Here is an 18,340-nt window from a genome sequence, read left to right on the forward strand (position 1 = left end):
GCGGGCGGGCGGCAGTCGGCGCCGAGGCGCGGTGCGGTGCGGGTCGCTCCTCGGGCTCCTGCCGCGGCCGCCGGAGCCGCGCCGCCGCCCTCCTCCTTCCCTCCCCTATGGAAGAGATGGAAGAGGAGCTGAAATGCCCGGTGTGCGGCTCCTTTTACCGGGAGCCCATCATCCTGCCCTGCTCGCACAACCTGTGCCAGGCGTGCGCCCGCAACATCCTGGTGCAGACGCCAGACTCGGAGTCTCCGCAGAGCCGCCGCGCCTCGGGCTCGGCCGTCTCCGACTATGACTACCTGGACCTGGACAAGATGAGCCTGTACAGCGAGGCGGACAGCGGCTACGGCTCCTACGGGGGCTTCGCCAGCGCTCCCACCACGCCGTGCCAGAAGTCCCCGAACGGGGTTCGCGTGTTCCCGCCGGCCGCGCCGCCTCCTCCCGCCGCGCTGGCGCCGCCGCCGCCGCCGCGCAACGCGTGCCTGACCTGCCCGCAGTGCCACCGCAGCCTGGTGCTGGACGAGCGCGGGCTGCGGGGCTTCCCCCGCAACCGCCTGCTCGAGGGCGTCATCGACCGCTACCAGCAGGGCAGGGCGGCGGCCCTGCGGTGCCAGCTCTGCGAGAAGGCGCCCAAGGAGGCGGCCGTGATGTGCGAGCAGTGCGACGTGTTCTACTGCGACCCGTGCCGCCTGCGGTGCCACCCGCCGCGGGGACCGCTGGCCAAGCACCGCCTGGTGCCGCCGGCCCAGGGCCGCGTCAGCCGCCGGCTCAGCCCCCGCAAGATCTCCACCTGCACCGACCACGAGCTGGAGAACCACAGCATGTACTGCGTGCAGTGCAAGAGCCCCGTCTGCTACCAGTGCCTGGAGGAGGGCAAGCACTCCAGCCACGAGGTCAAGGCGCTGGGAGCCATGTGGAAGCTCCACAAGGTGAGCCCCGGCTTCTGCCAGCAGCCCCAGCCGAGCCACCTTGCCCCACGCGTTCCATCTCCCGCAGCTGCCGGGGTGGCAGCATCCTCAGCCGTGCCATCCTCTCCCGTTCCGTGCTGTCCCCTCGGCGTGGGGACATCGTGCAGATGATGCGGGTTCCCAAATCCGGCCGTGCCAGCTGCACCAAAGGAGCTGGCAGGGCCCCCCCGGGGGTGGTGGGTCGGGGACATCTGCGCCGCAGGGCTGGGGAAGCAACAGGGGGCGATGGTTTGGGGAGGAGGAGGAGGAGAGAGGCGTGAAATCCCCCGTGGGAGCGGGGAGCCGCGGGGTGCCACCTCCTGCCGCACTCGGAGGCACCGGGAGGAGGAGGAGGAGGAGGAGGAGGGGTGGCAGCGGGCAGCCGGGAGCCTGTCCCTGAATACTGATCAGCTGCACTCGCGTCCGTGCTGGAGGAGAGAGTCCTGGAGCTTGAGGCAGGGATGTGGCCATCATCATCTTCAGCTCCATCCATCCTCTGCCTCCCGCCCGCCCTCCCCACTCTCCCAGCCAGGAATTCCTTCCCAATATTCCACCTAAATCAAGTCTCTTTCAATTAACACCCACCAGCCAGCTCCTGAATTCTCTTGCACCATTCCAGCACCTCTTGGTGTGGATGTTCCTTGGGATGCTCTTCCCTTCTGGCCCAGCGGGGCTGTGATTGTCCCCAGAGGCTGTGTGACCCCGGAGTGCCTGGATGAGCTGTGCCTCCTGAAAGCAGCAGTGTTCATGCCTCAGTAGGTGATTGCAGACCCAGGGCAATCAATCCCTGCTGAGTGCAGTGTGCTCCCCCTGGAACCAAATCCAAAGGGTTTGCACAGCCCTCTTTGGGAGCTGCCCCCATTTCCCCTTTCCTCCCGGAAGGATCTCTGGGATGATCATTGAAAATAATCTCTGCTGAGGCACAATCAATTGTCATTCAGGGAGCTGGGGTTTCTAAGCTGGACACAGATTGTGGCAAATCCTCTCTGTCCCTGCTTTCTTTCAGTTGTTGGGAGTGGGGTGAATATTCAGGGAAACGTAGAGGGAAATGAGTTTTTAATCTGAATTGTCCCAGTTTTGCACAGATATTGCAGCTGTCTGGGTTTTTATCCTGACGAGCTGGAGTGCTGCTTGGCATGCCAGGAGCAGGAGCACAAGATGGAGCTGAATCATTTATTCCTCACACATCTGAGTCCCTCTTCTGCTGGAAATGTGTGCAGAGTGCAGGCTCAGCAGCTGGATGGTGTTTGGATGGATGGATGGATGGATGGATGGATGGATGGATGGATGGATGGATGGATGGATGGATGGATGGATGGATGGATGGATGGATGGATGGATGGATGGATGGATGGATGGATGGATGGATGGATGGATGGATGGATGGATGGATGGATGGATGGATGGATGGTGAGTGGGGGTGTGTGCCTCCTAACACTTGTGCAAAGCCAGGGTGAATCACAAGTGCCCTTTTATCCCACCAGGAGGACAGGATAGCAGGGCACTTCTGTGCCCACCTCTGTTACTAGATGCTGCCCAGCATTGGGACTGCAGCCTTGGCATTGCTGATCCCCCCCAAGAGAGAGCTCAGGCTTGTGGTTGCTGCGCTGTTCTAAAGGCACTGGCTCTTGGCCACTGTTCAGGTGAGTGTCCAATGTGTCCTTGTTGAGCCTGTACAGCGAGGCGGACAGCGGCTACGGCTCCTACGGGGGCTTCGCCAGCGCTCCCACCACGCCGTGCCAGAAGTCCCCGAACGGGGTTCGCGTGTTCCCGCCGGCCGCGCCGCCTCCTCCCGCCGCGCTGGCGCCGCCGCCGCCGCCGCGCAACGCGTGCCTGACCTGCCCGCAGTGCCACCGCAGCCTGGTGCTGGACGAGCGCGGGCTGCGGGGCTTCCCCCGCAACCGCCTGCTCGAGGGCGTCATCGACCGCTACCAGCAGGGCAGGGCGGCGGCCCTGCGGTGCCAGCTCTGCGAGAAGGCGCCCAAGGAGGCGGCCGTGATGTGCGAGCAGTGCGACGTGTTCTACTGCGACCCGTGCCGCCTGCGGTGCCACCCGCCGCGGGGACCGCTGGCCAAGCACCGCCTGGTGCCGCCGGCCCAGGGCCGCGTCAGCCGCCGGCTCAGCCCCCGCAAGATCTCCACCTGCACCGACCACGAGCTGGAGAACCACAGCATGTACTGCGTGCAGTGCAAGAGCCCCGTCTGCTACCAGTGCCTGGAGGAGGGCAAGCACTCCAGCCACGAGGTCAAGGCGCTGGGAGCCATGTGGAAGCTCCACAAGGTGAGCCCCGGCTTCTGCCAGCAGCCCCAGCCGAGCCACCTTGCCCCACGCGTTCCATCTCCCGCAGCTGCCGGGGTGGCAGCATCCTCAGCCGTGCCATCCTCTCCCGTTCCGTGCTGTCCCCTCGGCGTGGGGACATCGTGCAGATGATGCGGGTTCCCAAATCCGGCCGTGCCAGCTGCACCAAAGGAGCTGGCAGGGCCCCCCCGGGGGTGGTGGGTCGGGGACATGTGCGCCGCAGGGCTGGGGAAGCAACAGGGGGCGATGGTTTGGGGAGGAGGAGGAGGAGAGAGGCGTGAAATCCCCCGTGGGAGCGGGGAGCCGCGGGGTGCCACCTCCTGCCGCACTCGGAGGCACCGGGAGGAGGAGGAGGAGGAGGAGGAGGGGTGGCAGCGGGCAGCCGGGAGCCTGTCCCTGAATACTGATCAGCTGCACTCGCGTCCGTGCTGGAGGAGAGAGTCCTGGAGCTTGAGGCAGGGATGTGGCCATCATCATCTTCAGCTCCATCCATTCTCTGCCTCCCGCCCGCCCTCCCCGCAGCAGTGACCGAGGGAACTGGGGCAGAAGTGAGCGGGACACGGGCGGACAGGGCACAGGGGGATGGATGGGCGTCATTCCTTGGATGAACATCGCCATAATTGGCCCCCATTCCGACAGATTGGAGCAGGTGGGGGGGGACCTGTGACAAGGAGCTGGGGAGGGTGTGACCTCCCGGTGGGAGGGACCGGGCTGGATTGCTTTCCAGGAATGTTTCGGGATGCTCTGGCAGGTCGGTGCAGGATGCAGATCTCTGGGCTGGAGCTCTGCACCCCGAACTGGGTCAGTGGGTGCACGCAGGGACAGGCTGTCATTTGTCACAGCGCCCCAAAAAGCGGGGTAAGCACGTTGTGCTGTGGGGAGAAGGTTTGGTGGTGCTTTGGAAGGGGCTTTTCCTGTCCCCTTTTGCTGGGAGCAGGAACGATCCTCTCTGGATTTTCAGAGCTCTTGTGGAGATGTGCCAGGGCAGTCCGGTGCCCTTGTCCCTATCCATGGGGTGTAATCCCTGATCCCAGAGGTGCTGGCAGCCAGCAGGAACATCAGCTGGTGTGGGATGCCCAGGGTCAGGGTGGCACAGGTGACTGGGGAGCTGCTGACAGGAGCACGGGGAGGCAGAGGATGGAGCTGGGATCTTGGGATGTGGAACAGGCGGATGGGAAGCAACAGGCGGAGTTTGGAACGCAGGGAATTCCACCTGGAGAGCTTGGCTGCTCAGGCCAGGTTGGAAAGGGCTTGGAGCAGCCTGGTCTGGTGGAGGTGTCTGCCCGTGGCAGTGGGGTTGGAGTAAGATGAGCTTTAGCTTTTCTTTTTAAATCCCTTTTCCCAGGGGAGAGCTTTAGGCACGCGCTGTTTCATTGATGTAGCTGGCAGATGTGGAGCTGTAACATTATTTCAAATGATGGTTGTGGACAGTGGAGCCTCGCCTGCCTTGAGAGAGCTGTGTTTCTGCAGGGGTTCGCTGGTGTTAGTTTGCTTTTTAGGGATGGGAAGAGTCTGTGGAGTTAAATGTGATGTTAAGGAATAATTGAAGGAGTGATTTCAGGGCCAGAGCTCAGTTTGCAGATTGCTCCTTGAGATGCCATCCAACAAAATAAAAAACAAAAAAAACCACCAAAACCAATACCCGCAATTTCCAAGCTTGGTCCTGGTTGGGACTGGGCATTAGGAACCAAACCACCTGTGGATTGGAGTGGTGATCCTCTTGCAGAAGTGTCTGGTGGTGTGATGTTTTGAGAGCACAGTCCCTTGGCAGTGGGATAGATTTGCTGAAGGGGTGATTGTCCCTTTTTGCCTGATCTTTTCTCTGTGATGAGCAGTGTAATGATACCTACAGCTCACAGGAGGGAATTATGGGCTGTTTGGGTTGGAAGGGTCCTTAAATCCCATCCAGTTCCACCCCCTGCTATTCACAGGAACACTTTCCACCATCCCAGGTTGCTCCAAGCCCTGTCCAACCTGGCCTTGAATGCCAGCCAGTTGATCAAACTCAGTCTTAAAATCATTTTACTGTTGCTGGTGCAGGTTAGAAAGGTCTCCCAGAAAAAGATTCTGGTAGCAGATTTTAAGCAGGTTTGAAAGTGTTCTGGGTTGGAAAATGGAGAGACAATGATTCAGAGCAGCTATTCATGCCTGTCTCAAATACTGAGTTGTTGCCCATCACTCTTGAGTCCCTGGCACTTCCCCCTCATGGCTGGACACCTCCCTGGGGTGGGACACACCTGCCAGGGGCTGCTTTTTGCTTTTTTTGTCTTTGCCATCCATACCCCAGCTGCAGCAAAGGTGAGCCTGAATTTGCCATGCACTAAAAAGAAGCTGAAGAGGTCAGGGGTGAAAAGCTTCTGCTGGTTTTGGGCAGTGCAGGGAGAAGCTTCCCTCTGCTTTGGGCTGGGATTGTGGGGCTTTGCCTCTTCTTAACACTCTCATCCACATTCCTTTTGTTTTCTGCATCCAGGGCAGCAGAGCTGGTGGAGGCTCTGTAGCACAAGTCCTGTGAGGAGTGAGGTGGAGTCCCCATCCCTGGAGGGGTTTAAAATCCATGAGGATGTGGCACTTGGGGACATGGATCAATGGTGGCCTTGGCAGTGCTGAGGGAAGGGTTGGACTCAGTTATGTCAAAGGGCTTTTCCAGCCTAAATGATTCCAAGTTTCTGATTTGGGACCACTCTGTCCTTGAGGAGGTCAGGCAGCATGTCCAGGTCCTCTTGGAGAGGAGCAGAAACAAATCTTGACTTCAGTGGAAGGAAAACAAAGCTCTCCATTTTCATTTTACGTGGGGTTTTACTGCCCAGTAAAGACACAAACAGCCCTTGGATTGCAAATCCCTGCAGACTGCAGCAGAGCTCAGCCCTGGAATTTCCATCCCACACCTCGTGGGATCAGCAGTGATGCTCAGCAGGCAGAGGTGACACCTCATTGGCACAGGTGTCACCTGGAGCTCAGCCCCTCCTGCCCCAGCACAGATGGAATGAGGGATGCAGGTGATTCCTTTTAAGAACCAAAATTCACACACTGGGACTTAATTCCAGCTGGTTTGGATATCTGGGGAGAAGCAGGGCTGGGAAACACTGCAAGGGCCCCTCAGTTTGTGCCCAGGGGACACCAGAGCCAGGACAGGGATGAGCAGAGAGGATTTTTCCTTTGCTCACTTGCCAGGGCTCTGTGTTGGCTGCCAGAGGAACTTTGGAGGGGAGATTTGGACTGGGAATGTGCTGCTCTTGTGTCCATGGGAATTCCTGTACCTGCAGCACTTGGGGAAGTATCCAGGGAGTTGCTGTATGACCAAGATCTGTTTGCACTTGCAAAGTGAAATATTTGCTGTTTAAAGAGAAGCAGGGAGAATCCTTAATGTTTCCCAAGCCTTTGTGTGATGGCCTTCCTATCCCACCACCCTTTTTCCATCTGCAGCAGCAGGATCCATCCTCTCCTTCTCCAGCAATGCCCAGCAGCCTTCCCACCTCCTCCATCCCTCTGTGGCCAAATCCAGAGGGTGGCAAACAGGCTTTGAAGTCAGAAAAAGCCAAGAAATGACAGGATCTGGAGCAAAAATCTGATGAGGAGAGGCTGAGGGATCTGGAAAGGGGCTGAGCCTGGAGCACAGGAGGTTCAGGGGGGCCCTTGTGGCTCTGCACAGCTCCTGCCAGGAGGGGACAGCCGGGGCTCTGCTCCCAGGGAACAGGGACAGGGCAAGGGGAAACCATCTCAAGCTGCTTCAGGATGGGTTCAGGTTGGATATTTGGGAAAATTTCTTCATGGAAAGGGTGGTTAGGCATTGGAAAAAGCTTCCCAAGGGAGTGCTGGAGTCCCCATCCCTGGAGGGATTTAAAAGCTGTGTGGGTGTGACACTTGGGGACATGATGATTTAAAAGTCTTTTCCAGCCTGAATGATGCTGTGATTTACAGCAGCCTGTGCCTGCCCAGCATCCAGAGGTGCTGCTGGTGATCCTGTTCATTTATTTGGGTAAAAGCTTTCTGTCAGGTGGCTCTTTGCTTTGCCCTCCCTGCAGTTAATGGAGTAAGGAGCAAGCCCAGATCCCCTGTTAATCAAAGGTGGGGTGGTACACCAAGTCCTCCCAGGGGTTTGTGGAGCCCAGGAGGCAGGAGGTGACCTCTGAGTTATCTGCAGATGGAAATGGGCCCAGGGTCATCCCAGACTGAGTGTAAATCACTGCAGCTTTCATTCCATTCCAGTGGGAAGGTTAGATATGAGGAACAAATTCTGCCCTGGCAGAGTGGGCAGGCCCTGGCACAGGGTGCCCAGAGCAGCTGTGGCTGCCCCTGGATCCCTGGCAGTGCCCAAGGCCAGGCTGGACAGGGCTTGGAGCAGCCTGGGACAGTGGGAGATGTCCCTGCCATGGCAGGGTTGGAATGAGGTGGCCTTTGAGTTTCCTTCCAACCCAAACCACTCCATAATTCTGTGTCCAAAAATACACAGATCTGACAGAGCAGTGCTCTGTTCCACCATCTGGCTCAGGCTCTCCACAGGCTCTGAAGCACCTCCACGAGCAGATTGAGCTCTGGTGGGGTCCATCTTCATCTGTAAATATCAAACCTTTCCCATTCTCTCACATCTCTTTTCTTTTCTTGGCCACTTGATGAATGAAGGACACCCCTGGTGGGTTTTGCTGCATTTACTGTGGTGCAAGGCAGGGGCACCCAGCTGAGATGGGGGAACTAAACCCAGGGACTGTGTCTTGTCTCTCTTTCAAGCAAATTTCTGCACTATCCATACCTAGAAATTCCCCTGTTAAGGTTTTTATTGACTCAGAGATGGGGGTAACTGAGAGGTGTTTTAAAAACTTTTTATTCCATTTTCAGTCTCATGTGAAGGGTGAGGCAATACAGATGTTATAATTCACACCATCACAATTTCCTAATTACAATACACTTTAAGTGTTTCTTGGTTTATATTACTTAAGAATTAAAATATATAAGAAAACTTTTACCAAAGAGCAGCTAAACAAGAATAAGTTTGTATACAAATACATTCTCTGTGAGCCTTCTGTCAAGCTTTAAGAATTCTCTACAAATTCATTTCCCACAACCACATCCCTAGCTTGGAAAAACAGGAGAATGAGGAAGAGCAAACACTGTGCCTGGTGTTAAATTAATTACTTGAGAGCGTGGAAAGGCTTTGCTGTTAATTAGCCAGGTTTCACAGGATGCTTTCCAGGAGCTGACATTGGTGCAGGGTGGATCTTTGGTGGGAAAATGTTCTCAGGAGGCTTTGGGGCTACTCTGCATGGCTGATTCCTGCTCCTCTAAATGATCCAGCGCCCCAAAGTTTAGGCTTTTAAAGGGAAAACTTTGCTTGGTGTCACAGAATCCCAAATTGGTTAGGCTTGGAAGGGACCTCCAGGATCATCCCATCCCAAATCCTGCCGTGGCAGGGACACCTCCCCCTGTCCCAGGCTGCTCCAAGCCCTGTCCAACCTGGCTTGGACATTTCCAGGGATCCAGGGGCAGCCACAGCTGCTCTGGGCACCCTTTGGGCTTCCCCACCCTCCCAGCCAGGAATTCCTTCCCAATATCCCATCTAAACCTTTCCTGCTTTTTCTTCTTGCCACAACCCTTTCCCATATGACCACAAATTCCTTTTTGGAGTCCTGCTGTGCACTTTCTAGCAATCCAGCACATACCACTGGGAGATATTTCCCTTCCCTGGACTTGGAAGGAGCTTCCAGCAGCCTTTGATTAACTCGTGTTACTCACACAAATTCATTTAGCTCAGAGTGCCTTCAAATTGCATTGCTCTTCCCAGCTGTATGAAAGAGTAATTAAAGAGAAATGTGGCTGGAACATAACAACTCTCGAAGCTGCTCTTTTGTTAGCCTTGGACCTTGTTTTGTTTCTTCTTGGGACGAGGCATTTTACCTGGTAAATTGGCTTATAAATAAGCCAGCTCATTCCCTGTTCATTCAGCTCGTCCTGCTGGGATGAATTGGATAAATTTCTATTTAGAGCAAGCACATAAGGCAGAGAGAGCTGGGGGTATAAATCTCTGCTGACCCTGGCTCAGGTAATGGGCTGGAAGGAGAGGCAGAGGCTGGGGTGGAATTACTGTGAGGAGTAAAAGCTCTCAGGGTGAGTTTCTCAAATCCCCAGGGACCATCCCGTTGTAGCTGGAAAGAGCAGGGATGGTTTGGGGTCTGGGACCACCACTGAGGGCCCTGCCAGGTGGTCATAAATAGGAAATGTACAAAACTCTTTAAAATGGAGACAGATAAATAGAAATGAAGCCCAGCTCTCACCCATTCCAGTGGCACCTCCCTGGTTAATGCAGGAAGGAGAGCAGAGCTGAGAGCGGCAGGTCAGAGAATTCACCTTGCCTCTCTTGAAAGGAAAATTTTGTTTGCAGTCTGAACCAGCTGGTATTTTGCCTTCGGAGTTGGATTCAGCTTTGAGGACAGCCTGACCTGGAGCTGGCTGGAAAAGCTCAGCAGAGGCTCTGATCAGGGCAGAATTTCTGGGCAGAATGACCAAGACCCAAATTCAGCTGGAAATTTTCTTGAGCAGCAGAGGGGGTGACTGTGAGGGTGATGCCAACCTCAAACACTGCATGCACAGCATGGATTGAGGTTTGGGTTTTTGTATTTAATTAGCCATTAAATTCCCCGTGTCACAGAAATAGAGGGCTGTTAATAGGAGCCCTCTCAATTCTGTAGCAGCAGAAATTGCCCTGGGAGGGATCTGGCAGTTGAGGGATTTCCCATCAGTGTTAATTACCCTTTCCCCTTTACTAACCTTATAGGAGTTGATGGGTTTAGGAAAAAAAAAAAAAAAGCTGGGAATTGGATGTTAATAAGGCATGCATGGATGCTGCCTGGAGTGCTGGGGGCTGGAGCCACAGTTGCCATTCCCGAGGGGAGCAGCTCGGATCCACAGCTGGGATGGATGAAGGGAGCACAGCTCCATGGAAGCAGCTGCAGCAGCCACTGGAGTGGAAGATCACATTTGTGACTTCCAATGCCTCCTGAAAATCCCAGGAGATCTGTGGGGATGCCAGCCTGGCTGCCCACACTGGGGCTGCTGCTTCCTGCTTGGTGTAAAGCCAAAATACGTGGGAAATATCAGTTAAATTATTTGTCCCAACCCTGAAAATGTGGGGCATCTTTCAGCCAGGGATCCCTTTTTTTTTTTTTTTCTTTTTGGTCTCCTTCTCCAGCAATGCCCAGCAGCCTTCCCACCTCCTCCATCCCTCTGTGGCCAAATCCAGAGGGTGGCAAACAGGCTTTGAAGTCAGAAAAAGCCAAGAAATGACAGGATCTGGAGCAAAAATCTGATGAGGAGAGGCTGAGGGAGCTGGGAAGGGGCTCAGCCTGGAGCACAGGAGGTTCAGGGGGGCCCTTGTGGCTCTGCACAGCTCCTGCCAGGAGGGGACAGCCGGGGCTCTGCTCCCAGGGAACAGGGACAGGGCAAGGGGAAACCATCTCAAGCTGCTTCAGGATGGGTTCAGGTTGGATATTTGGGAAAATTTCTTCATGGAAAGGGTGGTTAGGCATTGGAAAAAGCTTCCCAAGGGAGTGCTGGAGTCCCCATCCCTGGAGGGATTTAAAAGCTGTGTGGGTGTGACACTTGGGGACATGATGATTTAAAAGTCTTTTCCAGCCTGAATGATGCTGTGATTTACAGCAGCCTGTGCCTGCCCAGCATCCAGAGGTGCTGCTGGTGATCCTGTTCATTTATTTGGGTAAAAGCTTTCTGTCAGGTGGCTCTTTGCTTTGCCCTCCCTGCAGTTAATGGAGTAAGGAGCAAGCCCAGATCCCCTGTTAATCAAAGGTGGGGTGGTACACCAAGTCCTCCCAGGGGTTTGTGGAGCCCAGGAGGCAGGAGGTGACCTCTGAGTTATCTGCAGATGGAAATGGGCCCAGGGTCATCCCAGACTGAGTGTAAATCACTGCAGCTTTCATTCCATTCCAGTGGGAAGGTTAGATATGAGGAACAAATTCTGCCCTGGGAGGGTGGTGAGGCCCTGGCACAGGGTGCCCAGAGCAGCTGTGGCTGTCCCTGCATCCCTGGCAGTGCCCAAGGCCAGGATGGATGGGGTTTGGAGCAGCCTGGGACAGTGGGAGATGTCCCTGCCATGGCAGGGTTGGAATGAGGTGGCCTTTGAGTTTCCTTCCAACCCAAACCACTCCATAATTCTGTGTCCAAAAATACACAGATCTGACAGAGCAGTGCTCTGTTCCACCATCTGGCTCAGGCTCTCCACAGGCTCTGAAGCACCTCCATGAGCAGATTGAGCTCTGGTGGGGTCCATCTTCATCTGTAAATATCAAACCTTTCCCATTCTCTCACATCTCTTTTCTTTTCTTGGCCACTTGATGAATGAAGGACCCCCCTGGTGGGTTTTGCTGCATTTACTGTGGTGCAAGGCAGGGGCACCCAGCTGAGATGGGGGAACTAAACCCAGGGACTGTGTCTTGTCTCTCTTTCAAGCAAATTTCTGCACTATCCATACCTAGAAATTCCCCTGTTAAGGTTTTTATTGACTCAGAGATGGGGGTAACTGAGAGGTGTTTTAAAAACTTTTTATTCCATTTTCAGTCTCATGTGAAGGGTGAGGCAATACAGATGTTATAATTCACACCATCACAATTTCCTAATTACAATACACTTTAAGTGTTTCTTGGTTTATATTACTTAAGAATTAAAATATATAAGAAAACTTTTACCAAAGAGCAGCTAAACAAGAATAAGTTTGTATACAAATACATTCTCTGTGAGCCTTCTGTCAAGCTTTAAGAATTCTCTACAAATTCATTTCCCACAACCACATCCCTAGCCTGGAAAAACAGGAGAATGAGGAAGAGCAAACACTGTGCCTGGTGTTAAATTAATTACTTGAGAGCGTGGAAAGGCTTTGCTGTTAATTAGCCAGGTTTCACAGGATGCTTTCCAGGAGCTGACATTGGTGCAGGGTGGATCTTTGGTGGGAAAATGTTCTCAGGAGGCTTTGGGGCTACTCTGCATGGCTGATTCCTGCTCCTCTAAATGATCCAGCACCCCAAAGTTTAGGGAAAGTTTAAAGGGAAAACTTTGCTTGGTGTCACAGAATCCCAAATTGGTTAGGCTTGGAAGGGACCTCCAGGATCATCCCATCCCAAATCCTGCCGTGGCAGGGACACCTCCCCCTGTCCCAGGCTGCTCCAAGCCCTGTCCAACCTGGCTTGGACATTTCCAGGGATCCAGGGGCAGCCACAGCTGCTCTGGGCACCCTTTGGGCTTCCCCACCCTCCCAGCCAGGAATTCCTTCCCAATATCCCATCTAAACCTTTCCTGCTTTTTCTTCTTGCCACAACCCTTTCCCATATGACCACAAATTCCTTTTTGGAGTCCTGCTGTGCACTTTCTAGCAATCCAGCACATACCACTGGGAGATATTTCCCTTCCCTGGACTTGGAAGGAGCTTCCAGCAGCCTTTGATTAACTCGTGTTACTCACACAAATTCATTTAGCTCAGAGTGCCTTCAAATTGCATTGCTCTTCCCAGCTGTATGAAAGAGTAATTAAAGAGAAATGTGGCTGGAACATAACAACTCTCAAAGCTGCTCTTTTGTCAGCCTTGGACCTTGTTTTGTTTCTTCTTGGGACGAGGCATTTTACCTGGTAAATTGGCTTATAAATAAGCCAGCTCATTCCCTGTTCATTCAGCTCGTCCTGCTGGGATGAATTGGATAAATTTCTATTTAGAGCAAGCACATAAGGCAGAGAGAGCTGGGGGTATAAATCTCTGCTGACCCTGGCTCAGGTAATGGGCTGGAAGGAGAGGCAGAGGCTGGGGTGGAATTACTGTGAGGAGTAAAAGCTCTCAGGGTGAGTTTCTCAAATCCCCAGGGACCATCCCGTTGTAGCTGGAAAGAGCAGGGATGGTTTGGGGTCTGGGACCACCACTGAGGGCCCTGCCAGGTGGTCATAAATAGGAAATGTACAAAACTCTTTAAAATGGAGACAGATAAATAGAAATGAAGCCCAGCTCTCACCCATTCCAGTGGCACCTCCCTGGTTAATGCAGGAAGGAGAGCAGAGCTGAGAGCGGCAGGTCAGAGAATTCACCTTGCCTCTCTTGAAAGGAAAATTTTGTTTGCAGTCTGAACCAGCTGGTATTTTGCCTTCGGAGTTGGATTCAGCTTTGAGGACAGCCTGACCTGGAGCTGGCTGGAAAAGCTCAGCAGAGGCTCTGATCAGGGCAGAATTTCTGGGCAGAATGACCAAGACCCAAATTCAGCTGGAAATTTTCTTGAGCAGCAGAGGGGGTGACTGTGAGGGTGATGCCAACCTCAAACACTGCATGCACAGCATGGATTGAGGTTTGGGTTTTTGTATTTAATTAGCCATTAAATTCCCCGTGTCACAGAAATAGAGGGCTGTTAATAGGAGCCCTCTCAATTCTGTAGCAGCAGAAATTGCCCTGGGAGGGATCTGGCAGTTGAGGGATTTCCCATCAGTGTTAATTACCCTTTCCCCTTTACTAACCTTATAGGAGTTGATGGGTTTAGGAAAAAAAAAAAAAAAGCTGGGAATTGGATGTTAATAAGGCATGCATGGATGCTGCCTGGAGTGCTGGGGGCTGGAGCCACAGTTGCCATTCCCGAGGGGAGCAGCTCGGATCCGCAGCTGGGATGGATGAAGGGAGCACAGCTCCATGGAAGCAGCTGCAGCAGCCACTGGAGTGGAAGATCACATTTGTGACTTCCAATGCCTCCTGAAAATCCCAGGAGATCTGTGGGGATGCCAGCCTGGCTGCCCACACTGGGGCTGCTGCTTCCTGCTTGGTGTAAAGCCAAAATACGTGGGAAATATCAGTTAAATTATTTGTACCAACCCTGAAAATGTGGAGCATCTTTCAGCCAGTGATCCCTTTTTTTTTTTTTTTCTTTTTGGGCTTTGGACCTTTGTCCAAACTTACTAATTTAATTTGTATTAAATTCTGTCTTTTTTTCTGTTACTCCTTGCCTCTCTGGATTTGCATGGTCAGTTCCCTTCTCGTTGCTGTTCCCTGTGGCAGGATTGGGGTGTTTCTGTGTGAATTAATGATGGGTTGTGGCCTTGCCTTCAGCTCAGTGCATCCATGGCATCATTCCTGACAGCCTGTGCTGTGGAGCTGCTTTCCACCTGCAGCTCTTGGGGTTTTCTCTGGTGAAATCCCTGTTTTCCCAGATAACCAGTGTCCCTTCAGTCAAGATGTATTAATGCACTGCTTCTGATAACTTCACCATTTTTCTTCTCCCTGCTTCCTTTCCCTGGAAGTGTTCCAGGCCAGGCTGGACAGGGCTTGGAGCAGCCTGGGACAGTGGAAGGTGTCCCTGCCCATGGCAGGAGTTGGAACAAGATGGGATTTAAGGCCCCTTCCAACCCAAACAATCCTGGATTCTGCGATTCCCAGAGTCAGACCTGGGGGCTTTGCTGTGCCGTGGGATTCCTGCTTGGGAAGGACCTTTTTTGTGTGCAGAGGCAAACTCAGAGGTCTGATTTTGATCCCCCTTTCAAAGCAGGTTTCTGTGATTCTGTGCTGTGCTCTCTCTGCCAGGGGATGTAAAGCTGGCAGAAGGGGGGGTTGTGTCAGGATGTGAAATGGATTATTCCTAACAAGGCACATTTATTGATTTTGAGACACAGACTCTGCTTTGGGGGCAGAGCCTCTGTTCCTCCCTGGCAGGGCTGTTTACCCCAAAACCAGGGATCCAGGCTGGAGCAGGGGAGGGGTGGGAGGAAATTGTGGCAGTATTTCCCTGAGGATGCTGGAAAGGGAAGGGGTGGGCTGGAGATCAGTTCTCCCTGCCAGGGATTTGCTTTGTCCTCCTGGGTAAATAATTGCACAAAGCCCCTGTCTGTCCTCTCCCAGGAAATGTGTGTTTAGCACCAGTGCCCTTCCTCCAGCCCAGCAGCAATTATGGTGGGAATTCATAACAGAACATGCGGAGATGAAGTGGGAATTTCCAAAATTGTGAGAGCTGGGTGAAATCCCGTCAAGGACACAGCAGGAGCATCAGCCTCCCTCCCTGGGAAAGCACACCCAGCCTTGCTCAGACAAGGACTGAAGTCACAGAGATTTGAGGGCATGACTGAAATGCTTTCTCAGTTGTGATGTCTGAGATGATGAATTGGGGAGAGCCCTTGATGTGCAAACAGGGCTGGATTAACGAGGTGCTGGGTGAGGCTGGTGCTGTCCCTTGGCTTGGTGACAGATGCCACCATTCCCTGGGTGGCACAGCACTCATTCTTTGGCAGGGTACAATGTTACCATAGGGGTTTGTACTAAGTAAAAGAATTTTCTCATTTTCTAGAAAAGAAGGGAATGAGACATGGGGTTAGAAATTAATTTGGGGTAGAAATCAATTTGGGATTTAGATGAGGTGTGCTGTTTTAACTTGTGTAGTCTATGGGTTGCTCACATTGATGCCTTGAGAAGGCTGCCCTAGAACAGAGGCCGGATGGGGTTAAAGCAGGGATTGATTCCAAGGATCTCCTCTATGGATCCACCTTGGGCTGAGCCATCAGCACAGATGAAGTGTGCTGTGTGTTTTACCTGTTCAGTCTGTGACCTTGCTGTGCAGAAGGCAGGAGTGCAGAACAAGCTTCAGCCTCCCCAGCAAAGGCTCTGTGCTCAGCCCTGCTGCCTGGGGGAGCAGTGGCAGCACCTCTGATTGCCCCGTTCCTTCCTTGGTGCTCCTTGCTCCCTCTTTCTCGTGCCATTTCTCCTCTCTGAGAGGCTGTCCCCCCAGGGAGCAGCAGTGGTGGCTCCTGTCACGCTGTCACACCAAGCCCACAGAGCCGGTGCTGCCTCCATCCTGCACCAGCACCTCTCCCATCCTGACGTTCTGTTCCCAGGAAATGAAATGAGGACCTCAGGGGGCATTTGCTGAGCTCTGTGCTGCCGGCAGCCCACACCTTGGTGAATCAGAGCGAGAGCTTAGACACAGTTTCTCACCTCTGAGATGATTTCTCACCTCCCCCGGAGCGCAGCAGTGAAAATTGGTGAATATATGAATTTCTTTTTCTTTTCATTTGAAATGTTGCCCTCTGGCAGTGGATGCTGTACCTTCCCCCTGCCCTAAGGAGAGGTGACAGCCCAGATGGAGGGGCAGGGAGGTCATTTGCTGGTGGTGGGAGCCGTGCTGTGCTCCTGGAGCTGTGGCCAGATGAGCGAGCCCTCCATCCATCTGTGGCTTGGGCTCTCCCCTGATCTCCTGCCGTGGTGCCAGGCTGTCAGATGGGCAAGGACAGCACACAGGCAGCTCCAGGGAGGATCTTTTTTCCATTCCTGGCTGGCAGGTGCTTTGCCCACATCTCTGCCAGGTTGCCAGCTGACCACTGCCTGTTGCAGAAGGTTTCTGGCTCCCGCTGCCATGCTGTGCTGTTTGATGGTGCCACATGTGCCTGGTTGGCTTGGGATGTGATTCCTGGGTGAGCTGGGAGTGGTAGGAAGGTTCCAGAGGAGAAAATGAGGCTCAGGGGGGACTTTGTGGCTCTGCACAGCTCCTGCCAGGAGGGGACAGCCGGGGGGGTCGGGCTGTGCTCCAGGGAACAGGGACAGGAGCAGAGGGAACGGCCTCAGGCTGGGCCAGGGGAGGTTTAGATTGGATATATGGGGAAATTTCTTCATGGAAAGGATGGTCAGGTATTGGAAGGAGCTGCCCAGGGAGGTTTGGAGTCCCCACTCCTGCAGGTGCCCAAGGAATTCCTGGAGGTGGCACTCAGAGCTCTGGGCTGGGGACAAGGTGGGGATCAGGCACAGCTGGGACTCCATGGGCTGGGAGATCTCCAACCTCAGGGATTCTGGGATCCTCTGGGATGTCCCAGCATTGTGGGAAGCCTGGAGGAACGAGCTGCAAGGTGGGAAGGTGGGAGAAGGAAAGGGGAAAGGAAATGGGGTCCTACCCCCTCTCAGCATTCTCCATCCCCACCTCGCAGGGCTCCAGCACCTGCAGAGGCTTCAGGGACAGAGATTCTGCTCAGTTTGTCCCAAACTGGGGTGAAGAGACTTGGGAAAACCTGCTCTGCTGGAAGGTGGCCTCAAACATGGGCTCTGAGCTGGGGAGCACCTCCTGCCATTGTGGGACGGTTCTTCAGCTGAGGGGGAAAGTGGGAATGTTTTTATGGAGCTGTTGCAATTCCTGGGATGGTCTGGGACCTGGCAGAGCCAGGAGGGTGGTGCTGCACAAGGTCATTAGTGGCAATTAGCACAGATTGTCTCCCAGGGACCTTGTGCACTCAGCATTTGGCACCTCGGTTCATCTTGTGCTGCATCCAAAGGAGAGGCAAGGAATAATTTATGTCAGGGCTGCAGCAGGCTGTGTGTGGTGGGATAAAAGCCCTTCCTGCCATATGCCAAGGATTTGGCTTCAGCAGGGCTGGGAATTGTGAAATTCTCATCAATCACATCAGGTCCCAGAGCTTTGGGTTTCACCAGCCTGACAGCGAGCCCGGGAGGGAGGGACAGCCTTTGTGACAGGGCCTGTTGGGATGGTGTTCAACTAAAATAGGATTGATTAAACTTGATTTAAGGAATAAATTATTTATTGTGAGGGTGGTGAGGCACTGGAGCAGAGCAGCTGTGGCTGCCCCATCCCTGGCAGTGCCCAAGGCCAGGTTGGACAGGGCTTGGAGCAGTCTGGGATGGTGAAATGTCCCTGCCATGGCAGGGCTGGGATGAGCTTCAAGGCCCCTTCCAACCCAAACCATCCTGGGATTTATTCAGAGTTAACATCAGGTGGGTCATGGCTCCGTTCCCTCCCAGTGAATGTGTTAGAAACAAAAGAATAAGTGTAACTTCATCCAACCAGTGGGGTTTGTGTTTATGCAGCCCTTCCTGAAGGGGTCACATCCCAGCAGGGCTCCTGAACCCAGGAAAATTCCACTTTCCTTGTACATGCCCCAAAATACAGCTATTTCAGAGAAAATATATTATCTTATTAAATTATTATAACTAATTATATATAATATTATATAATCAATATTGTATAATATGTAATAATATAACATATAATAATAGACATATATAATAATATATAATTAATAATTATGAAATAATATAATATAGTATACATTACATGTTATAATTACAGAATGTATTATATATTGTA

General features: G+C 53.3%; 1 protein-coding gene across 21 annotated transcripts in view; it reads left to right on the forward strand.

Annotated features, from left to right (window-relative positions):
• Nucleotides 1-59: 59 nt before the first annotated feature.
• The window catches only part of TRIM9 (tripartite motif containing 9), a 67,745-nt gene continuing 49,464 nt past the window's right edge, over nt 60-18,340 (forward strand). For 20 of the 21 annotated variants that reach the window (XM_041458484.1, XM_041458492.1, XM_041458485.1 and 17 more), the window contains exon 1: nt 60-923. In XM_041458484.1, the coding sequence (XP_041314418.1) occupies nt 108-923 (816 nt within the window). In that variant the 5' untranslated portion in view covers nt 60-107. Of the gene's footprint in view, nt 924-1,122; nt 1,143-1,214; nt 1,252-3,041; nt 3,222-18,340 lie in introns of all 21 variants that reach the window. The other variant, XM_041458498.1, reaches the window with a different exon arrangement.

The sequence above is a fragment of the Pyrgilauda ruficollis genome, unplaced genomic scaffold, assembly GCF_017590135.1.
Source record: "Pyrgilauda ruficollis isolate IOZ18807 unplaced genomic scaffold, ASM1759013v1 scaffold129, whole genome shotgun sequence".
In the NCBI taxonomy this organism is placed as follows: Eukaryota; Metazoa; Chordata; class Aves; order Passeriformes; family Passeridae; genus Pyrgilauda; species Pyrgilauda ruficollis.